Below are 15,891 nucleotides of genomic sequence, written 5' to 3'. Positions count from 1 at the left end.
TAAGCCTATAGTACTTAGGTACGAGCCTAGCGAGCCCACAGCACTTAGGCTAAGCCTAGCGAGCCCATAGGAATTAAGGTTTGCCCTGTAAGCTCATGATAAGCATCTATTACAGCCCAGCGCTGCGAGCCCACGGTAGCCTAGGGCTTGCTGGGCTACCCGGTCCAAAACATAGATGTATACTAATTCCTATAGGTAAGCGAATATATTCTACCTCTCTAACTAAAAAGACGATTAGTTTCGTCCTCTTAAATCGCGTCTATCGAATAGTAATCGTATCTAACTATATAAAACCTATTTATCGGGTAAGTTCTTACGCCGTAATACTAGCCGCGTTAGAAGGTTATATAAAAGGTAAGGGATACTACACTAAATCGCGTTCGCCGGCTAATAAGGTTAGGCTATAAATCTCTACATTAGACTAATATCCTCTAACGCGATATATTAGTAGGTAATTTAATGATGAGCGAAGACCCTACTAATTCATCTTAGCCTAAATTTTTAATTAATCTCGACCTTGCGATAGGGACATAGCGAGAAGAATCTTTAGGAGCGCGTGGCAAGACGGGAATAAGAGCATTTATAGCCATCGGGGTACTTTTAGGTGAGAAGTACTCGGCTATATATAATTACGAATCGTTCTTTTAGGTCCTTTTCTAGATATACATCCATTACTACGACCTAAAAAGGAGCGGTAGAGTCGTGCCCATGTTTAAGAAGTAGAACTACGTAGACACGAAAGAACTAGTTAAATTAAAACTAGGCACGATATTAAATAAGGGTATTTTTCTAGAAACATTAAAGTAAAATCTTACCTTATATTATAAGCCACTACGACTATAGATAAATAGGCTTCGGAGGGTAGTATTTCCAAAGGGAAGGTTAAGGAAAGAGGAAGACGAAGGCCTTACCTTAAAAATAATGTCGATACTCGCGGAAGTATAGAGAGACCCTAACGTCCTCATCGGTGTTTTAGCCCGTAGCCTAGCGTAACTCAATTTACTATAGGAGCCTAGGGAGCCTAGGGCTACTTAGCGCTTATTCTATATTCTATAAGAACCTAGGGCCACTCAGCGCTTATTCTATATTCTATAAGAACTTATAGCTACTATTATATTTCCTAATTAGGTAATTTTTATATATAGATATATTAGTAAATTTAGCGTATTTTTAATTTTTAAAAAAATTTAAGGTTTAAGGTTTACGCTAAAGTCGGCTAACTCGCTAGTACTCTAATTAATTAACTAACTACGCTAATAACTTAATAATTTAAAATATCGAAGTTTTAGTAAAATTTACTATATATATTATATAATATATTTACTAGTACTAATACTAAGTCTACTATTTAGTACTATTAAGAATAGTCTATATAATTATAAAATAGAAAAGTTCTATAAATAGTAAAGTTAGTATATAAGCCTATAGTACTTAGGTACGAGCCTAGCGAGCCCATAGTACTTAGGCTGAGCCTAGCGAGCCTATAGGAATTAAGGTTTGCCCTACAAGCTCATGATAAGCATCTGTTGCAGCCTAGCGCTACGAGCCCACGGTAGCCTAGGGCTTGCTGGGCTACCCGGTCTAAAACACAGATGCTTGCAAAACTAAATACCTTAGGTTTCTTAAATTAATTTGAAGAAGGGAAGCTAACAGCGAATGTGGTATCCTATACAAGCTCCGAGTGACCGCTCCTTACTATCTAAGTTTCTATGGTGTATGGGGAAATGTTTTCTACTGGAACAGGAACCCTCCAATCCACCCATGGAAAAGCGAAGATGTTGGGGTGGTGAGTAAGACTGTGAACCAAGTCTGCAAAATGCGACACCTCCAATCTTTTAAGGAGGATAGAAAGGAAGTCATTCCAGTTAAAAATGAAGAGGAAGCCAGTTATCTCTCGGAAAATTATGGAATATGGAACGGCGTGTTCGATATAGAGGGGAGCCTGACCAAACTTCAAGGTTCTCTTGACGCTGGGCGAGGACAACAGGATAGATACCGTGAGCTTAGCAGTCTGTCTGAAAAAGAGCGTGAGCCCGGGTGGGGCATTAAGATGCGCCTTTGCAAGCTCGAGTGAAAAAGTCCTGGGAGTTTCAAGGCGCAGAGGTACGGGGTACCGCTGGCGGTGAATCCTTAGCCTGGAGGAAAATCGTTGATTAAACTTTATCAAATTACTTAGCAGCCACTTAGTCGTTCGGAATTTTCCTCCCAGTGCTTAGTAGAAGTCGTGCCACTTTTCCGGCCATCCTGTTGCCCGGAGGAAGAACCCTCCAGGCTCTTGGTGCCGACGCCGGGCCACTCAGAATATATCCCTGTCACGTTCGACACAAAGCTTCCGAATGAGGACTGAACCAGCTAGTCCTATATCTTCTGGGTCTCCCACTTCAATGCGGCGGTCCTCCTCTGCAGCTCCTTTCGGCCATACCTCTTCCCGAATAGTTGCTCGCAGTTTTGCCGCAGCTCTCCACTCACAAGGCTATCCATGGCAACCAACGAGGACTTCCACGTGACAACACACTAGATGGAGCCATCCTCTCCTATATAAACGTCCTTGACCTCTGCCACTCTGCCGTCCAATTCAGCAACACCGCCACCGGGGCGAACGAAGTGAGCCTGTTTTGCGCGGGATGAACGCGATGATATGAGAGCCCGCTGGGCCTCTCTAGCCTTCCGCGTCTCTTTCGTCACACGGCGAGATCGCTTTTGGGGGGACGTCTTCATCGAGAAGGACATGGGGTTGGGTAAATGACCGAGATCGTTTCCGATGAGAGGCTCCTTGGGCAACAGCGGCAGACTCAGATCCGACAGCGACTTCTGTCGTTATAGAAGATGACGACAGTGGATGTTGTAGAAAGGCACCGATATTTTCTCCTGTGACTTCTACAGCCTACTTAACGTCCGTAACGCCGTCGTCCGTAGCTGTCCGTGGCTCTTCCTGCAAGACGCCACGTGGAATAGCGCCTACTGTCGTCTCCCTCTCTCCGCACTCATGTGGAGTTGAATGTGCCGCATTTTGCTTCGACTTACGAAAGCCGAAGGTCTCCTCGTACTCAGCAACGACGTCGTGAATTCGGCCGACAGACGCCGGTGCATCCGAATCAACACCACCGCCACTGTGCTTGTCATCACCATTACCTCTAGCTAGATCACGGGTATGGGCAGCGTTATCATTGTGTGATTCATTACCTTCTTCTTCTTGTTGTTGTTGCTCGTGACTTGCACGGATAGCCGTGCTGTTCTTCGCTGAGCAGTCTAGGGTGTGCTTGCCATCATCCGTACGTGGATCGACACATCCTTTAGAAAATAATAGGGGCTCATCGCCGGGATATGCTGGATCCGCAGGTTTGCAAGTGGGCTTTTCGTCATTAGGAGGAACCGTGTCTTTATGGTGCGTATCAACTAGTTGGTCATCGTCCAGCACAATCGGGTTGTCTTGTATAATGTTGTCAGCGTGCATGGTCCCGAGACGTCTCCGCACGATGGGACCTTAACTCACCTTGGCTGGCACCGAGCCGTACACTTGTAGCAGTCGTCGCGGTAAGACTAGCAGTCTCCTCACTGTCACTCTCGCGACCACGCTCGCGGCAGGTCCCGTCGACCAGAGCTGGCGATGCGAAGACCTCGCAGCCGATTGCGTCGCTACCTCCAAACTGTTTGTCGTTCTGCGTCAAGATTTCATGGAGAGACGAAAGGTCACTGATATCGCTTTCACAGTCAATGCCGTCATCGGTTTTTGTCGCCTTCCTCGCCGGCCTCGACTTTGTCACTGCTTGTCACGCCGCTCCTACGGTCTCTACTAGCTCGGGTGCCGCTCTTCTCGAGATTGTGAAACATCGGCTCCCGAAGTTCCGGCAGCACCAGACACTTCCGAGGGGTGTCCTGGTGAGTGGGGGTCAAATCCACGAAGTCCACGAAATCCATGAAATCCGCTTTGCCGACAGACTTTGTCTGATTGGGAGATCTAGAGCTTTGTCTACTCGACGTACAAGTGGAAGACCCAATCGTGGGAGATCTGCTGAAAGTGTGGTTATCGAAGGGTGGTGCATATGCTCGAAGTTGATATGCGATGAAGGTCGCCATGACTGAAAAGCGAAGAAATACGAGCAGAGCGGTCGACAGTAGTTCAGAAAGATCATGAAGGATATGAAGGAGAATGGATTTGACGGCTAAAGATGAGAAGGGAATTGAGGCCATACATATATATAGACGGGTCGGCACTGTCCAACGACCGCCCAGTTTTGACTTCGCAGAAGGCATAGCTGCAAAGTTTTCACAACTACCGAATTGACGCCCTCAACCGCAAATAACTCTTCTGTTGATGACTCCCGGGGGGCCCTCGCGGCCTGCATGAGGAAGATCATCGCGGTGACCAAGTGGAGCAGGTCATACCACCAAACCACGAAGAGGGACAAGGGTTTTCGGTATCCCGAGCACAGCATTGATCGCAACGACCGGTGGTCTCAGTATAGGGGGTGGGCATGGGGTGCTCGCTCATTCTCCCCGGTCCTGAGGGTTCAAGGACGGTGAAAAACATCTTTGGAGCACCGCGGAAGCTCCTCCCAGTGGGTTTTGAGACGGTCTTGCTGATCCTTTTCGAAACCGATAGGCGGGCAACCTCACAAGCACCCACCCACCCACCATGGGTATCCGCAGCAGAGATGCTGCATAATCGATGTCCGCGTTCGTCCGAGCGAAATTGTGTCTTGCGCAGCCAATTTTTTCCCATTTCCCCCTGCGTCCTGTTGTCATCGGATGCCAATCTTAGAAATCACCGTACTGCATCCGGCTTCAATGAGACGAAAACACAGAATCCACTTGTCACACGCTAACGTATACCCCCGTCGCAGTTAAGGCCTAACCCCGAGAACTCAGCCCCGATCGACGCTGCAAATTCGAGGCGGAGCATAGTCAGCAACGCAGGCGGCCTGCCGATCAACTCCTGCGGCATTTTTGCGACTGGACGCAGGAAGTGCGGCACTCAGCTGGCTGCGCCGGGCTGTGCGAAAAGTATCAGCTGCACCTCCGTCTGCCGGATTATCCTCCACCCAGGGTTCGGCACCGACGGGGAAGCAAGAGGGCGGAGTGTCAACGCACGGGCGACTGTAGTTGTTCTTGGTGGACACTCTCCCAACTCTTTCGCAGGCCGGGAACAAAATGCCGGAAAATCCACACCACGGAAATCATCCAGACGAGGCGGGATAGGGCAGGGAGGCGCACGGCGGTGAGGAGACCCCGCAGGGCCCCTTGGTCGAGATGGTGATGGACGGGATCAGCTGAGCCCTGCCTGCAGGTTGTGCGGCCGGGAGCCAGAATGTGTCACGCAGGAATGGGAGGCCTCGAGGAGGCCGAAAGGCGCTGCGTCGGAGGGGGAGCGAAAAGCCGCTAGGATCGAGGATTGGGAGGGTGATCGGAGTCCAGTGGAAGAGGCCAGGCGGACTTCGAAGCAGCTGGCGGGAGGATCGAAGGGGAGAAGGGGGGCCTGACACGGCAGAGAAGGGATCAGGGTGCAGGGCGACGCTGGTGGTGAAAAAAGAAGAAAAACTGGTTGATGGGAAAGAAGAGAGAGGAGGAAATGGGGACGGGGGTTCTTATAGACGTCAAAAGCGGCGGCGCGCCCAGCCCTGACCATGCCCGAAACGGCCGGGCCGCCTAAACCGGAGGCGGATTTCCCGGCAACAACTTTACAACCCCAAAAATAGCGAGGGCGGCCACCCCGAGCATATATGTTCACATTTGCGCCAGGACTGCGTTGACGTGGTGGTTTGATGACTCATGGGGTCGCCCCCAGTTTTCACGAGCATGTCGCCAGGCAGATGATAGTAGCAAATGCGAGTAGCCTGCAAGACATAGAACTACTGCGGCGAAACCGTTCGACTCCTCGGCGTGGGAATTTTGGAGGAAGGAAGGAAATTTGGTCTTTTTGTCCACGGAGGCCTGAAACCACTGCAGTCCAGTTCTCAAAAATATTCCTGGGAAATGAATACACATATGGGGCCGAGATGCGAGATTGGTGGTGATGCCATGTGTGACGCGTTTGGAGTTTTCATCTTGATTCTCAATGCAGGTTGGCACACGCAGCGTCTCGGTAGTGTTGCAGCCTAGTAATCCGTACAAGGAGGGATGCTTAGAAGTTGAACTTCAGGTAGTGCCATGCCGGCGAAAAAACTTCAGGACATATTTTTTTTAATGCATATCATCCCAACAATCAAACAACCAACGCCGGGGTGGCTCAATCGGTAGAGCGTGTGGCTCTTATTCAAGAGTATGACCTCAAGGTTGCGGGTTCGAGTCCCGCCTTCGGCTCAAGTCCGGAGAAGAATCCTCCACATTTCTTTTTGCTGGATCTCAATCCTCTCTTGGACAACCAGCGTTCAGCGCAAAGAGTGCTTATCAGTTTCTACCAGAACCCGCTTGAAGCGTACAGCGTAAATCTATCTATTTCGACAGGTTACTTCATAAAATCTCCTGTGGATTCACGGGATAGATAATTAGATAGTGGTAGGTATTTACGTCCATGAGGATGTTCTTCGTGCAATATTTTTTGGGTCTGTGGCAGAGCGCCAAGGAAGACTAGGCGCCACATAATCCAGTATTCTTGAGGTCAATTGCCTAGGAAATGTCTGTAACCTACTATAGAGAGTCGACCATAGACCCGGAGTGGAAAGAGACAGATCGCTCAATCATTATCGTCTTTGACTCGCCTAAGTTTCCAGATCAGGATACCAACTACTTTAGTAGCTAGAGAAGGAGCTAGGTAGCTACTAGCTGGCCGCTAGCGATGCTAGCGTAATACTTGTATGCACAAAACCACCGTATTCCGAAATGAGGGAACCCTTCAACGTCACTTCCCCTCGTTTTGAATCAGTCATCTGAGATTTCCCCTCCTCTTTCTCCACTTGTGGTTGTTGAATAGACGTCCCTCTAGTAGGTATTTTAGTACGTGGATTTGATGATTGATGACTAGACTAGAATTCGTAATCGAACTCTGTCTGACCTTGCTGACTTTATCCCAGCGCTGGTACCTCCCAACGCAACACCATCAGCCAGCCCATCTCCTCGCTGGCTCTCCTCTCCTGTGCCCCTAAGCCATCAAGAAATCTGACGTGATATTGTAGAATACCAAGCATGGCCTCCAAACGCCCAAACTTCCTCATCATCGTCGCAGACGACATGGGCTTCTCTGACGCCGGGTGCTTCGGGTCTGAGATCCGTACCCCCAATATTGACAAGCTCGCACAGGATGGAGTGCGCATGACCGGCTTCCATGCCGCGGCAGCATGTTCGCCCACAAGAGCCATGATATTGACCGGCACAGACCATCATATCGCCGGCTTGGGCAACCTGATCGAGTGGACGGATCTGTCGACTCAGAATTTCTCAAAGGCCAACAACTACACCACCGCGCCGCAGCGTGGCATGCCAGGCTACGAAGGCTATCTCAATTCGAGGGTCGTGGCGTTGCCGGAGATCATGCAGGACGGAGGCTACCACACCCTTATGGCTGGAAAGTGGCATCTGGGCCTGACCAAGGAGCGGAGCCCCCATGCGCGCGGATTCGATCGGAGCCTGGCACTACTACCGGCGTGTTCGAATCACTATGATTGGAGGCCCGAAGCGGAGTTTCCCTCGTTCCTCGAAAAGAGCGTCATCGCGCTGCACATGGAAGACGACCACTATGTGCAGAATCTGCCGGACGGATGGTACTCGAGTAACGGGTACGGCGATCAGATGCTGAAATACCTGAAAGAATGGAAAGGGGACAAGGATCTGTCGCAGAAGCCGTTCTTCGCTTACTATCCCTTCTCGGCTCCGCATTGGCCGCTCCAAGCACCGAAGGAGTATATTGATCATTATCGCGGAGTCTACAACGATGGACCCGAAGCACTGCGACAGGCGCGGCTCCAGAAATTGATCGAACTGGGCATGATCCCCAAAGACGTTCGACCGCACCCTGTGGTGGCGGACGAAGTCCCAGGCTGGGACGAAATGAGTGATTTCCAGCGGGCGGCGTCTTGCAAGTCGATGGAAGCATACGCCGGGATGGTGGAGTGTCTCGACTACAATATTGGCCGCGTGACCGAGTATTTGGAGTCCATCGGCGAGCTCGACGACACTTACGTCATGTTTTTCTCAGACAACGGCGCCGAAGGTGCGGCATATGAGGCCTACCCCATGGTCTCCGGCGCGTTGATGGAGCATTTGGGGAGATACTACAACAACGAACTCAGCAACATCGGGAACAAGGATAGCTTTGTCTGGTATGGTCCCCGCTGGGCTCAAGCGGCGACGGCGCCGAGTAGGCTTTACAAAGCATTCACCACAGAAGGCGGCGTCCGGGTACCTTGCGTCCTCCGGTATCCGCCCCTGCACCAAGCGCACGCGGGGAAGATTCTTCCCACGTTCGCCACCGTTATGGACATCGCACCTACGGTGCTCAATCTGGCTGGCATCCGGCATCCCTCGCCCGAATGGAACGATCGACAGGTCGTACCGATGCGGGGCAAAGACCTTACACCGTGGCTGCGGGGGGACGAGCAAGAAGTCCACGACGCCAACGAAGCGTTCGGCTGGGAGCTGTGCGGACGGGCAGCGATTCGCCGAGGGAATTGGAAGGCGGATTTCATCCCATACCCCAAGGGCACGTCTGCCTGGCAGCTGTATGAACTCTCCACGGATCCAGGCGAGACGGAAGATCTTGCGAAGCAGCATCCGGACATCCTCGCCGAGCTGCTGGAGCTATGGGAGACGTATTGTGAGGAGACTGGGGTGGTGCCTCTGCAGCCTGAGCTCGGGGCACGGTTCCATGAGGCAATGGAGGAGCAAATGAAAGAAGGCGAATGGATCGAGTACGAGTATTGGAGACCCGGCGCCCTGGAGGAGAGGCGGAGGCAGGAGTTTGTGAGGGAGATTGCCAAGGTGAGTGATCCTCGCGTTGGTACAAAGGCCGAAGGTGGATGAAACCGGCTTGGGTCTCTCGAATGAGGCTTCAACGTGCGTCAATCGGTGCGCGAAGTACGAATTTCAGTCTCCAAGGAAACATATTCGGAAATATCATATAGATAGACTGAAACATTGCATGGTGAGCCTCGCAGTCCATCTTCCGCGGCTCCAACCTATAATAAAATATGAGAAAACAGCGAAACCCTTCCTACAACCCTTCGAAGTCTCTAGGGTGCACTATCGCCATTGTATTGTTCATAATCATATCTTGCGCTCCCAAAGGGTGAGACCAGCAAGCAAGTCCCATAAATGCAAAAAGCCAATGGAAGGGCTGCTAGCATGTCACCATTCCTCGTGGATCAAGAGAGGTCAAGACTTCCCGTACGTGTATGTCAGGCTACGATATAAGCTCCGCCCACGATCAATCTGATGTGATATTTTCTGGCATTTCCCATATCAATTTTGACTACGATTCGGGAAGGTCGAGGTCGAGGCCATGCCCAGTGCGCAGCCCAGTGAGCATTAATGCTGGGTCTGCCCATCTTGGCTATCGAGTCTCCAACCTGCTAGTGACTCTTGGTTAGCGAAGATCCGACCACCGGTCCCAAACATCTCTGACGCGCGAACAGGGCTGCACTTGTAAGAAGGTGATAGCTGGGCAGGACACAGACAGGGACAGTCGTGGAAGGGGGGGGGATGAAGAGAGAGAGAAACGGGTTTGAAAGAAGAGGATTGCTTGCTTGTTTCATACATTTAGGAGGGGAAGAGAGGAAGTGGGAGAAAGGGTGAGAAGACGATGCTAGTTGAGATGGAGAGAATGGGAGATGAAGGGGGTTCTTATAGATGTGGGAGAAGTGGCATTCTTCCCCTCATCTGATCTGATCGGTGAGGAAATCACAGGCAGTCGTCGAGGAAGGGACGATCTGATCTAGTGGTTTGGGCGGAAGTCACTATCTGGACGCCCGTGATTGATCGTGCACCTACCCAATCACAGTCATTCACAGCGATTGTTATTCAAGACGGCGGATAGATCAATTGAAGTGAATGCCAGGTGTATCTGTCTGCTCAACTTGCACGGCCTGGAGTTGGAATCAGGTGACTCGGCATGTAAGTGAAGTTTCTCCAGGTCTCCTGCGAACACGAGGCAGGCGTGGGTTCCCTCTTGCCTCTCCAGACATGGCACGGCGAGACATGTCAAGAACGCTGTATATGTATCAAGGCAGAGCTGGACCATGGTTGGCATATCTCCCTGTTTCCCTGAAGCGAAGACGGCCAGCTAATTGGACCATTCTCTCTGAAAACAATACTAGTCGCTTTGAAGCACGGAATCTGGGGTGGAAGGTGGCATACACGCCACACGTGTTGTAATAGGTCAGCGAGCAAAGATGGGAGAAAGCCAACTCTCAATGAGTAACAGGTCATGACTAAGTCATTCTCTATGTTGTCTGGCTAGCTAGAAAGAAGAGAGAAGAGAGATAGCGAGTGGTGATGAGAGAGGCGAATGGGAGGCGCAGTAGCGCCTTGGCATTGCCTGTCATGTGACACGTGTAAGACAACCTGAAATCTTGAGCAGCCAACATCATGACCTCCCCTTGCACTCTAGCTATCCCGTCTCCCGCTGGTATCCTCACCGCAGCTTATTCTCAGGATCTTCGCGGGATGCATAACATGAAACAATGTGGTAAAAGCCAGCATGATACATGCTTCAAAAATCCAAAAGTAGACTTCCTTCACCCACAGCTGAGACAAAGGGGATGCGAAAATCTGGACGGTGCGGAACAAATTGCGGACGATGACAAGACACATCAAGGCCAAGAGAACCACCGTCGCGATGGTGCGTTCGCGAGTCTGTTGCTGGTTCCGTGATACCCAGAGAATATAGATGAATGCAGCGTTCATAAACAGCTGAAGAATGAGGCTGGCTTTGATAAGTGCAAGGCCCGATTTGATTGCACCGTCTTTCTGGTCTGGGCTAAAGTACGTCGCGGCTCCTTGCGCCGTGCATGTGATGACGGCCGAATTGAAACATGTTAGGATGATGATATACAGCTGTGGACGAAGCCAGGCAGGTGTTGGAGCTGTGACGAACAGGCGGATCAGAAATATGTATAGCGGGATAGTGAAGATAGGGCTTCCCGGATTCACGTCAGTGGCTTCATCGATTGAGCGAATTTCAGACTACTCACGTTGCGCTGTAGAAGAGACCTTGAACGGGGCTGGCCAGGCCATCTGCATAATCTCCATGAGCCGTGATTTCGCGGCAAATGAAGCCAGCCATCATGATGATACACGCGCATGGGAGGACCCATGAATATGGCCACGATTTGTACATTCTGTTAAATACATCGCATCAACATGGAATCGAGTCTGTGATAAAGTCACGGGCAGACCAAGACTGACCGGCTTTGCCATATGTGTAAGCCACAAGAGAACGCAAAGAAGATAGCAAAGACGGCTGAGGCACCCTTGGCTGGATGAGCGAGGAATTGGTTGATGTCCGCTGTTAAGTTTTGAGTGAATAAGTCTCTTGAAATTTGACTAGCACACCCTACTTACCGGTGTCAGACATTTCCAACGAAAGATGGAGCACCAGTCGGAACTCTCAACATATGCGGCTGAACGAAGCTTGGAGTCTGGGACCGAGTGGAATGTAGGCTGTGGCCTGTCTGCAAATCGTCGAGAGCATTCAGGACTTGAACATTCCGAACAACCTTCTTATACGACCATTCATATATACAACACAAGAATCAATTATCCTCGCCCCACATAAAGGGGAAGTCAGCCTTGAGCCTCGGGGAAAGCTTAGCGCGCGAGGCAGATTACGCTAATTGCAACCGCCAACATCCTGCCATCGAATACCTACTATGTAATGAAATAAGTGTATGGACTGCAGTGTGCACTATTGTTGTCTGCTCATCGTTTGCTGTAATGCAGATTGCGATCCCTGCTCGTCTCTACCAATGTGCACGACAAAAGGTTTATTGGACATGTAGACCGCAAGACACCAACGGTGACCAATGATCTTGCTGTAAACCATTGCATTCAGTCTGCCTTGCCACGCGTGATCCGAATCCGAACACTGGGCAGCGTTGCGATTAGTACTTAAAGGACACGTTAATACGAACAATGAATACGAATACGCCGTACCTTTCCAGTTCCCTTCCTTGCTCTACCTGACTCCAAGCTATCGATAATTTGATATCATCGTCGACCTCCCGGTCCCCACCCCGCGTTAGCATTACTGTACCTGTGAACCATACGAAAGGAACCGAGGCCTCTTTAACTCCCGACATTCCAACTCTTTACATTTCGTCGGACTCTCCCACCATTCGGAACTCACGACAACTTGCTTAAGCGGAACTATCTCTCCGACAAGCACCTTGCTTCTTTCCGACGTTCAGTTTACACGTTGCCACCAAGCCCCGTTCCTGTTGCACTCATTACAAGCGGTCCCGGTATCGCCCTATTTTGAGCTTTTATCCTGGAGCGGCTGCAATTATGGCCGTCAGACCATTCGCAGGCGCCTGCCATGTTATTTTATGGTTGTCGCCATCTGGATGTTGGCTTTGGCTACAAGAATTTGATACTGCGATTGCAATTTGTCGCAATGGCCCATGGGACGAATCCGATCACTTCACGAGGACCTGACAGAAAAACACACTCATGAGGGATGGGACACACCAGCACTTCAATATCTCAAGATTGTATCCGCCGAGGTTAGAAGCCTTGACGTTTCTTCATCGGTCCCTTCCCTAGCAAAGTCTGCAACACCTTAGCCGGCAACAAAAGGACAGTCTTATATCAGAAGCGGAAGAAGAAGATCAGGCTAGTAGACCTATGTCAGGGTCTGCCAACAGATTTACCACTTACATAAGAGTTTCAATAGTACGACTGAATTGATCACCGCACTATGCCCTCTCATTCTATGGTGTTGAGCGACATAGAGAGGTCAAACTGTATTTGAGAATGGCAAGCACCGCGGGAGCAAGAGACGAATAGTATCTATAGCCAGCGACTTGGGAGCGATCGGACTAAAAATGGCCGCGTTTTTCACCAATTGTTTGATGCGACGGAGCACGCCACAACTAAAGTACGGAGAATGCTGAGGGACCTTGATTCAGGGGATATCCGACGGAAAACTCGGGAAAAACGTTCTTTCAGCGCGATCAACCCCTTTTACACTTCGACCTCCTTCAACAAATCCTTCTTGCCAGCATCATTCCCGAAGGTATGTGCTCTCTTCCTGGCACCAAACACCTCCTCTAGGTCCAAGAACTTCTTGGTTCCCTCCACACGTCCACAGCAAGAATCCCGACGCATCTTCAGACCAAAGCCGTCATTCTTTGAGCCCAGCCCATCTTTCGATGCGAGCAAGTGCTCAACGTCCCGAGGTGCAAAGGGCATCATCTCTTGGAGTAGCTGTGAGGAGCACCAAGCCTGCTTAGAGAGACTATCTTTAGCAGCGAAAGAGGAGACCCACAGACTGGACCAGGCATATTCTACACCTGACACCGAATTCAATGCTGCAGGTAAGGACAGAGAAGCAGCTTTGTCGCTCTCGACAGCAGCAACTTCGTTCATTTCGTCCATGACCACTTCTCCAACATGGTAAGCACAAGATTCCCGAAGGGCAGTGGCAGATTCAGTAGCGAGGTCTTCATCGCCAGATACGACGGGAAGAGCATCGTCGTCGAACTTTCGATGCTGAACCCGACGAGAACGGGCAACAGCGGACTTTCTCTTCTTTTTCTTTGCTGCTTCCACACGCGCGATTTCATTCTTGACTTTGAGAGCTCGTAGCTCCTGCTTCATAGGTCTGTCCTGCTTGGATCCGGTGTCTGGCTTGAGCTGTCTCTTAGCGGCGACGGTAGAATCCTCGAGTGCAACATCAGCGAGAACGTGAAGTGGGCAGCATTCATTGGTCGCTCCATTTGTGGCCTTTGATGCCCTCTTTAGCCTCTCCTTATCCAAGGCTTCCTTGGTGCTTCGTATGGTCTTGTTGATATTGCGGAAAGCGAATACAATCGCTCGACACTCATCGTTTTTCTCTCTCTTCGTGAACGCATTGTCATTCAAATTGGGCTTCAACATGTAAATCTTGTCGATTACGTCATTGTCGTCGATGTAGTAAAGGCGTTGGGAAAGCTCACAGACTTCTGGTGCGTTCCATTCAGTGTAAGTATCTCGGAACCGTGCTTCGGCATCGACGTATGCCCGGTCTTCAGACGACAAGTAGGTCTTGATCATTTCGAGCTTTGCACGAAAGAAGTAGCTCGCACGCAAATGGTCATCGATGTCCACATTGTACATGAAGCAGCTGTGGAGAGCTTCCAGGATTTCCGGATTGAAATAGTTGAGCTCTTCGCTACCGTCAATGATCCATCGAGTCATATTACACGTGAGTTGGAGAGGAAACACCAACAGACCATCTCGAGCCTGCTTGAGCTCATAAAGCAATTCGTAAACTGCATCTCTTGCGCCGGACAGGGAATTCGCATGGCACTCACGAAAACAAGAGTCGCACTTGCATTGGAACTTATAATTGTGTAAGAGTTCTGCACGGTGGTGGCCAGCTCCTGGCGAAACACCCCATATGTAAGAAACAGTGATTTCATCTCCTTTCCTGACTGTTTTGCAGACAGTGAGGTTGACAACGACGAGTTTCGGCGGAGTATCGTCCTGAAGTTGTACCTGTCCGACATCTTCAACTCGCAGAACTGCATTAGGCGAGCAGGCGTGATTGATCAGACCTGTCAGCAACCCGAACACGGAGACGACTCCTCTTGAACTGCCGTACTTGATATATTGAATGCAGTCTTCGAGAAAACGCGCAACCAGCGTTGCTGCATATCCCTGGGTCTCTTCTGGAATTGATTGTGATATCCAGCCATACAGTGCTTGGCATATTGTATCCATTGAGTAGGTGTTGTCGTTGACTGGTCGCATAAAGCAAGCTTCCATATCCTGTGGGTAGTCTAGCCCAGCCGTGGTGCCCTTTTCGCCATCGGCCAAATTCTCTGTCGTCGACTTGACCAATTGCATGAAATCATGGATCTTCTGTATTTGATGGCTGAATTGGGCTTCTGTTTTCCAAGGGCGGGAAAACTCTTCGAAGGGGTACTGCCAGCCGATCTCGGAGAATATTAAGTCTCCTGCAGCGATATCACACGGTGAAAACATGCCAACTCCTTTCCCATATCCTGAATCTCGATACCCAACGGGAATACGTACCATGATGACAGACGTGAGTTTGAAAGTTGGTTCGTGTCTTGCTCAGTCCTCAATGTTGCAACGATTCTTTGCATTGAGCAGGGGCAATCGCCCGAGGTACTCAGTCTGCTATGGGGAAGGGGCGACTTTGAGGGCGAGTCCACACCATGGAAAGTCTTATGGACTCGAGTATTCCAGAGAAATGAGTTGTAGGAATGGGTCGGAAAACTCGCAGAGTGATCCTATCAGCGATGGAGATGTGTTGTGGATGTATGGACAAAAGGGTAGTCGGAATATCCAGGGTAGACTGTTTTCTGGCACATTCGGGACTCAGAACCCTATTGAGAGTCAACTTTCTGCCAAGTAACTCTACAAAAAAAGAGAGAGACCGACCAGTTGCTATAAGGACTCTGATATTGGCTATGCCAGGAAGAAGCAAGTATCTATGGGTGAAGATGTCAATCGTTTGAAGAAGAGGCCATTAGGGAAAGCAGACTGTGTATTGCGGCGCGGGCTTTCTTACATGAAGTTGGCACGGAGAGACTCTCTTAGGATCTGGCTAGTAGATCAGAGTGAGGCACAGCACGGCCAGAGCGCAATGACGGGCTGGAAGGAATGACCTCTTGCAGTAGTGGGATACAAACAAGCGGATTCTGTTCAACACGAAGGGCAAGATGAGATGTTGGGTATGGACACGGGGAAAAAGAGGAGGCTTGAATTTGAAGTCATAGTAGCGGACGAAAT

General features: G+C 50.1%; 5 protein-coding genes across 5 annotated transcripts; 2 read left to right on the top strand and 3 right to left on the bottom strand.

The window, feature by feature from the left end:
- Positions 1–182: 182 nt before the first annotated feature.
- Positions 183–648, top strand: A1O9_12998 (uncharacterized protein; the record flags this gene model as incomplete). Its single annotated transcript, XM_013398094.1, has 2 exons — positions 183–378; positions 449–648. Coding segments are annotated over 2 exons (240 nt in total), but the record flags the coding sequence as incomplete, so codon positions are not given.
- Positions 649–2,884: 2,236 nt separating this feature from the next.
- On the bottom strand, positions 2,885–4,077 carry A1O9_12997 (uncharacterized protein; the record flags this gene model as incomplete). Its single annotated transcript, XM_013398093.1, has 3 exons — positions 2,885–3,429; positions 3,494–3,702; positions 3,830–4,077. The coding sequence occupies 3 exons, from the start codon at positions 4,075–4,077 to the stop codon at positions 2,885–2,887; spliced, it is 1,002 nt and encodes a 333-aa protein (XP_013253547.1).
- Positions 4,078–7,122: 3,045 nt separating this feature from the next.
- On the top strand, positions 7,123–8,955 carry A1O9_12995 (arylsulfatase; the record flags this gene model as incomplete). The annotated part of the gene is made up of 1 exon (XM_013398092.1): positions 7,123–8,955. The coding sequence occupies one exon, from the start codon at positions 7,123–7,125 to the stop codon at positions 8,953–8,955; it is 1,833 nt and encodes a 610-aa protein (XP_013253546.1).
- A 1,581-nt stretch (positions 8,956–10,536) lies between these two features.
- A1O9_12994 (uncharacterized protein) lies at positions 10,537–11,215 on the bottom strand (the record flags this gene model as incomplete). The annotated part of the gene is made up of 2 exons (XM_013398091.1): positions 10,537–11,068; positions 11,124–11,215. The coding sequence occupies 2 exons, from the start codon at positions 11,213–11,215 to the stop codon at positions 10,537–10,539; spliced, it is 624 nt and encodes a 207-aa protein (XP_013253545.1).
- Positions 11,216–13,113: 1,898 nt separating this feature from the next.
- A1O9_12993 (uncharacterized protein) lies at positions 13,114–14,805 on the bottom strand (the record flags this gene model as incomplete). Its single annotated transcript, XM_013398090.1, has 2 exons — positions 14,000–14,805; positions 13,114–13,894 (listed from the first exon to the last, which is right to left on the bottom strand). The coding sequence occupies exons 1-2, from the start codon at positions 14,326–14,328 to the stop codon at positions 13,114–13,116; spliced, it is 1,110 nt and encodes a 369-aa protein (XP_013253544.1). The 5' UTR covers positions 14,329–14,805.
- Between the last annotated feature and the right edge of the window lie 1,086 nt (positions 14,806–15,891).

Source organism: Exophiala aquamarina (assembly GCF_000709125.1).
Source record: "Exophiala aquamarina CBS 119918 chromosome Unknown aczIA-supercont1.40, whole genome shotgun sequence".
In the NCBI taxonomy this organism is placed as follows: Eukaryota; Fungi; Ascomycota; class Eurotiomycetes; order Chaetothyriales; family Herpotrichiellaceae; genus Exophiala; species Exophiala aquamarina.
This window is presented reverse-complemented; position numbering and strand designations above follow the sequence as displayed.